The following is a 7486-nucleotide window of genomic DNA, read 5'->3' as shown; positions in this document are numbered from 1 at the left end:
GCCTAGCAGACTTTATGTAAGAAGTAGGACTATAGTATCGCTGGCTCCGCGTGTCCTGTGTGCACGTCCTAGTGTCTGCAAAAATACAGTTTTGCACGGAAACATGTTGGCGTCGAGAAGCGACCGTAAATCCCAGATTTAGGACACAAACCCCTGTAGTCATCTGAAGGGGCTCCACGGACACTGACCCCCTCGACCAAGGCACGAGAAATCACTCGATAAAAAACTGTATTGTTTACATCTAACAACTAATATCTACCTCCCGGCAAGATGGACGAGACCGCGGACTCGCCTTCTCCTGTGGACAATTGCTTAGACAGAGACAGCCTCAACCTCAGCGTCCTCAACTGGGACCAAGTGCAGCGGCTGGACGCCATCCTCACAAGCTCCATCCCCATCCACGGGCGATGGAACTTCCCCACGTTGGAGATGAAACCGAGGGACATCGTCAAAGTGGTCCGCTGTCGCATGGAGGAGAAGCGGATACATGTGCGCGAGGTGCGGTTGAACGGCTCCGCCGCCAGCCACGTCCTGCACGAGGACAGCGGTTTGGGCTGGAAGGACCTGGACTTGATATTCTGTGCCGATCTGAAAGGGGAGTTGGAGTTTCAAATGGTGAAGGATATCGTTCTGGACGCACTGCTGGACTTTCTGCCGGAAGGAGTGAATAAGGAGAAGATCACACCAATCACCTTAAAGGTCAGCATGCACCATTGGTTCTCAACCTTTGGGGGGTCCCCTGATATGCATATGTGGTCGCAGGAGATTGCTGATATAAGCTGTACATATTTGATGATGCATTTTAGCAAACCCTTTTTTGAAATACTTTTTTAAAAGATCACATAGACATCCTGTAGGCTATAGATCTGACTGCCTCAGGATTCATATCCACGAGGCAGCATAGTAGCCTACTACTTATCACTCAGTGTGCAGCAGAGCTATGCGATTATGTCCTCGGAACATTGATATTACCGGCCGATGCTAATTAGGTAATGATAATTTGTGGGGAAACAGATGCACAAAAGTTAAAGCTGAGGTCGCAAACATTTCCAGAGCTGGAAATTAGGTCTGTGTCCTTAAAGGCTAGGAACCGCTTGATGTTTTGACGTGTTACCTGTTCTGTTATAACATATTTGTAGCTACAATATTTTTGCAGGCTCAGACACAGGCTCAGACACAGGCTCAGAGGTCTAACACGTCCACGAAGTGCCAAGAGCGATTTCACTATGACATCTCGTTAATCACAGCAGGAACTAGGATGTAATAAGGATTCACGTTGCCTACGTGGGGGGCATACTTATTTGACGCTCAATGGGAACTAGACAAACTATCTATAAAGTAACCTTGGGCTGCATCCACGTTGGGATCTATTTTATACAGTCTTTGAATGTATAGCTGCAACATAATGATTGGGCTGCAGATAGATAGACAGATAGATAGCCCAGTCAGAACGATGGGTTTCAAAGAGGATTCTGTCTAATCCAATTTGAGTCAGATTCACATTAATCAGCCGGCTACGGAGTTACACGGCTAGAGCAAGTAGCAGTTAGCGCTTGAACAAGCTACACAATATCAGCCCTCTACTTGACGTGGACTTGCAAGACCTAGTCCGTCAGAACCCACGGACAACTTTTTATAAAACAATGTTATTAGAAACATGGAACGTATTCACTTTGATGCAATGAACTTAAATTTAATGTGAAGAAAGCACTTGAATTATAAATGACAAGTTAATAAAGTTGGACCTATTTCAAGGACCAATTCAATGGAAATAATGGAAATAAGATTTTTTGTATTAATCCTTCATAGTTTTTGATTCATCTTGTTCATTTGTTGGCTGCAAATCTATACATATTGAATTATCGGATGAATATCAATCAAAAACAAAATCTATCAATGCTAATTTGAACATTTTCATATACTGTTACGTTTGTTCCACCTTTTCTACCCCTGTACACCGCTGCATCTATGACAGTCAAGTTGACTTATGGAGCCCTTTATTGCAATGGCTGTCTGGAATGGTTTGGCAGGCCTATGGTCAGACAGGATGTGCATTTCATGCTTTAAGCCCTCAAATAGGAAAGAAAAAAACAAATACAATTCCTTGTGAGAGGAAGCATCCCACTCTCCCCCCCCCCATTGACGTCTGCAGACACAGAGATAAGGAACATGGAAAAGTCCCTAGTCAAGCATATTCTCAACACTGAGTAATCAAAATGAATAAAAACAAAGATCACTGCTAGAAGCTTCGACCTAACACACCAACCACTGCACAACTTCAGCTGACCCCATGACCTCCTGGATCAGTGAAACCCAGACCCCTCACCACTCCCTTTTTGCGTTTCCCCCCCCCCCCCCCCCCACAGGAGGCCTACGTCCAGAAGATGGTGAAGGTGTGCAACGACTCGGACCGCTGGAGCCTCATCTCCCTCTCCAACAACCGCGGCAAGAACGTGGAGCTCAAGTTCGTCGACTCCCTCCGCCGGCAGTTCGAGTTCAGCGTGGACTCCTTCCAGATCCGCCTGGACTCCCTGCTGCTCTTCTACGAGTGCTCCGAGCACCCCATGGCCGCCACCTTCCACCCCACCATCCTCGGCGAGAGCGTGTACGGCGACTTCCCCGCCGCCCTGGACCACCTGCGGCGGCGGCTCATCTGCACGCGCAGCCCCGAGGAGATCCGCGGCGGCGGCCTGCTCAAGTACTGCCACCTGCTGGTGCGGGGCTTCCGGGCGGCGTGCGCGGCGGAGATGAAGCTGCTGCAGCGCTACATGTGCTCGCGCTTCTTCATCGACTTCTCGGACGTCGGCGAGCAGCGCCGCAAGCTCGAGTCCTACCTGCAGAACCACTTTGTGGGGCTGGAGGACCGCAAGTACGACTACCTGGCCACGCTGCACGAGGTGGTGGGCGAGAGCACCGTGTGCCTCATGGGCCACGAGCGGCGGCAGACGCTCGGGCTCATCTCGTCGCTGGCGCTGCGCGTGCTCGCCGAGCAGAACGCCATCCCCAACGCCGCCAACGTCACCTGCTTCTACCAGCCGGCGCCGTACGTGGCCGACGGCAACTTCAGCAACTACTACGTGGCGCAGGTGCAGCCCGTGTACTCGGCGTGTCCGCCGTCGCCGTCCCGCCGCTACCACCCGCCCCCGTATCACCCCGTGTACCAGCAGGCCACGTGGCTGCCCTGCAACTAAAGAAAAACAAAAAGGCCAAACCGTCCGTTGTTATGCTTGTGCTGCTGCTGTCGCCGCCGTGGCCGCTGCTGCTGCTGCTGCTGCTGCTGCTGCTGTCGTTGATGTTTCATGTTGGCTCCCCCCTGATGTTTTTGCGATGATGAGGAACAATTACTTTCTCTGAGGTGAAACGTTCTGAGGGGAAATGGGAGAACGGCGGAAAGAAGGGGGAGACTCTTCATCAAGGTCCCCCCCGACGCGGAGAAAGGCCGGGTGGAGGAGATTGTGGGGTGTTGGGGTGTGAGTGTCAGACATTGCCCTCTAGTCTGGTGAACCTAACGATGACGCGCATGGCCTCGTTCAACTCGATACAGAGTGTTGCAGAATGTCTGAGGCACAAGCAACACTGGGCACGGTGGTTTTCAATCTAGACTTCCCGTTTTGTACAAAGAGCGCATCAAAATCTAGCCAACGGTCGACGATCAGGTTGAATGTAGACCACGTACAATCAGCGAGTGGAAATAGAGAAGCGGGAGACTCTCGACACGAGATGAGGAACTGGGCCCCCCCCGCAGCCGCAGACGGACGTTGTCGGCCATGTTCATCCGATCTCAACTTGTGGAAAAGCCGACGGACAAACGCACGCTTCATCACTGTACAGAAATACATTTCTTTTGAGGAAAAAAAAGTGCCTAGATAAAAAAAAGTCCTACAGGGAAGAGATATTTTGTTATTCCTTTGTTTTGGTTTTTTTAGAGGACCATAGAACTGTTTTAGGGGCCGATCCCACCGAATGCTTTTTTTTTAATGGCTGGGGCGGGGCTGTATTGTCATTGCTCCCATTGGTTCTTATTGTACTCATTGAACCAAGCACGGTTCCCAATGAGAACAATGAGAACAATGGCTAAGTGTCTCACTGTTTTCTAACGTGAGCGACACACGTTTTTTGGCTGCACGCAGCTGGACGCATCCTAAATTGAAAACATTTAAACTCTGGCACCCGACCTCATTGTAGGGTTCGGTGTACATGTTCCATGGTTGCTTTGCAAGAGTAAAGAGGCACATCTTGCTGCTGTGCTTTTCCTCGGCTTCAACAAATGCAGTACAGTACGCCTTGTGTTTTACAGCCTGCAAAGGTTTTTTTTTTCGGTGGGATCAGCTCCTAAGGGAACTCTGTGTGGGGCTACGCTGTTAATGAATGTATTTTGGACCAAAGAGTGTGTCAATACTGAGATAGATCTCTTATACTAAGGGCAAAGGCTTTTGGAGTAATCGAGTAGATCCGGACCAATGCAAAACCAGCTGGAAGGGAGGTTGGTGAGTGGGGGGGGAGTGGTGTGTGTGTGTGTGTGTGTGTGTGTGTGTGTGTGTGTGTGCGCGTGTGTGTGTGTGTGTGTGTGTGTGTGTGCGTGTGCGTGTGCGCGTGTGAGATAAGAACGAAGAAAGACAAAAAGGAGAGGGAGGTGAGAGACTTGTCAAACCCCGCAACACACGTCACCAGAGTTGATCTCCATGGTTATGTGGCGCTATTACAAACGGCATGTTTGTCAGAGGCGCTGGAGGTTGCATTGTGTATACACACACAGGTAATGCATGTCTAAGTAGATATTGATAGGCCTGAAGTGAGGACATACAACTTGTAGTCATACAGGCTGGTACCCCCCACCCGGAAAATAACCGACGTAGGAAAACAAGAAAAACATTGGTTCTGTGTGTTTTTAACATGTTTAACATTCTTTGAGATATGGGGGAACGGGTATACACGATCGGTTCCCAGCTGGTTTTGCTCTTACTAAAAACAGAAAAGTAATGTCCATTTGTGGAAATAGAGATAAGGATAATCGCAGTCTATGCAGGGAATGGGAGAAATCAAAACCAAGGGTGGACTACAGCACGTTCCAACTCTTGGTTGGGGAATTTGAGATTCAGAAGTTCCTCTAAACAAACCTCTCGTCAGATATCCTATTTTTCTATTGACCTCTATTTTTGTACAGTTTGTGTCTGGCCACGGCCATAGGGAGACTAGTGAGGTTGAGTCGTCGAGTATAAAGAGTATTTTTGTGAGATTTTCTATGATACTACACTGTTGAAGAGCAGTGGATGCAACTGGTCGTGATACTTGATGTGTTTTCAGCCGTGTCAGATGTTATTTTTTTTCATTGCTCAAAAGAGATTGTGTCACTTTTCTGTTCAGAGGTTTGAATGCCACTTGTGTGGGACCCAATTATGACTGGAGAGTATTGTCTTAAGATGAATGGAGTAATAATAAAAAACACAATTAAACATTTTCTCTTCTTCACTTCCATGCATTATATTATATACTATATTATATATAGCACCATAGTAGAAAGTGTTATTCATCCAGGTTGAAACACATTGAGATTAATAATCGATTTGGTTGAAAGGGTAGTACAGCACAGGGTAAAATTCAACACAAAAAGATAATGCAAAGACAAAAATATCCAGTGCATTGACAGCAGCTAATTGCGCTCCATTCAAGGTAGGAGTCTTGAAAACAAAATCTATAGGGCCTTACAAACTCAGTGCATGGACCTTACTCCCAGCTGAGCCTTGTTCCCCCAGAAACACATGCTGGCAGTCGGACTGTGGACTGGCTCCGGCTCTGCGTCACTGTGATGCCAAGACAACCAGGGACCTCCAGATGTCACATCCACCGCCTCCATTCTTTTCTCATTGCTCCCTTCTCTATACAACTCTCATGTTCCATCACTTTTTCCCTTGTCCTCACCCCTCTCTCTCTCTCACACACTCTTGCTTACTAGGCTTATTATTGCTTATTAGTCTGCTGGAGGCTGGGTGGATGAGAGCAAGACTCACAGAGAGTGAATGTCTTTGCGTATGTGTGTGTGTGTGTGTGTGTGTGTGTGTGTGCGAGAGAGAGAGAGAGGGGTGGGAGGAAGAGAGAGATTTGAAAAGAGAGAGATGTGAGTAAGAGAGAGAGAGACAGGGGGGGGGGAGGAAGAGAGATTTGAAAAGAGATGTGAGTAAGTGAGAGAGAGAGAGAGAGGCCGGGGAGCAGAAAGCCTGGCCTATGTTATCCCTCGTTAAGAGGGAGAGAGTGAGCACTAAATATAGGCCCACCTCTCAGCCTGCACAGTAAGGACATTAGCCTGTCTGCCCAAAGCTCATCATCATCCCCTTCATAAGCATGTGCTCAGATATCCACTGGGACTACTGCGGAGGGATTTGCTGGCCATTGTACTGTAACAGCCAATCCTCCCCACACACAAGCACAACTCCAGATCTCTGAGGTCACTCTGCTCGTTTTTCCCAATTGAAGGCCCGAAGATTCGGTCCACCTCTCCTCCTGCATCAGAGGGCTTATGAACACCTGATTGGCTGCCTGCAGGCGCCGTTGCGTAAGGCGTATACGTGCTGCTGTTGTCGCAGGTATCCATTTGATCGTGCCTTTTACAGTGTCAGGGCTCTCAAGTGTCACGCATTGAATCAAGCACGTCTTCCCTAGATTTCTTCGTCGAGAACTGCCACTTATCAGCCGATCAAAAAAAGAAAGGGGCTACACAATAGCCAGAAATCAGTAATCAGAAAATAGCACTATTGTATCTGGGAACGATTTAACGCAGACACCAATGAAAATAAAGCATATCCTGGGTTAGTGACTCTGCCAAAACACACACACACACACTCTCACACACACACACACGCACAAACACATGCGGTAATTGAATAAATACTTGGTTATGTGGTTGAATTGTCAGTGCCATGTGTCAAATCTTTGCAAAGTCTGAGCAATTATTAGTAACAAGAACAAAACCACTAATGGGGGGGGGGGGGGTGGACATATGATGGGAGCGGATGGGGGGGGGCAGGGGGGGTGTAACTCTTGCCTGTCTTCAAAACTGAGAGCCCTGTGTGTTGGTTGAACACAACTGTAAACCATGGAATGACGATGATAAAGAAATAATAAAGCATCCGTAAAATCTGATAAGGGCGGTTACATCCGTTTCTAAGTAAATGTCTGTGTCGGCTGGCACCGGATAAGCAAATATTTATCATAAGCCAATACAAAATGCGAATGAAATTCTAGTGTAGCTAGGATCCACACACATGTAATGTTAGCAATGTGATGATTAGGTCTGTGTGTTTCAGACAAGGGTTTTTTTTTGGTTTGGAAGGAACAACACAGCCACTAGAAACTAGTTCTCACTCCATCCATATCTAATGATGCTAACGTTGGCTTCACTCGTCCGAGTGAAAGGGAGTTTCACAGCGGCAGCCAAAATCAGGGAGGGTGAAAAAAAGAAAAGAAAAACAGCTCCGTGAGTCAATATTAA

General features: G+C 47.9%; 1 protein-coding gene across 1 annotated transcript; it reads left to right on the top strand.

Moving 5' to 3' along the window:
* Nucleotides 1-270: 270 nt before the first annotated feature.
* LOC311363600 (terminal nucleotidyltransferase 5A-like) lies at nt 271-4340 on the top strand (the record flags this gene model as incomplete). The annotated part of the gene is made up of 2 exons (XM_084483555.1): nt 271-699; nt 2367-4340. 2 exons carry the CDS (start codon nt 271-273, stop codon nt 3189-3191), a joined length of 1254 nt encoding a protein of 417 aa, XP_084339681.1. The 3' UTR covers nt 3192-4340.
* Between the last annotated feature and the right edge of the window lie 3146 nt (nt 4341-7486).

The sequence above is a fragment of the Micromesistius poutassou genome (assembly GCF_964030765.1).
Source record: "Micromesistius poutassou genome assembly, chromosome: 19".
Classification (NCBI taxonomy): domain Eukaryota; kingdom Metazoa; phylum Chordata; class Actinopteri; order Gadiformes; family Gadidae; genus Micromesistius; species Micromesistius poutassou.
This window is presented reverse-complemented; position numbering and strand designations above follow the sequence as displayed.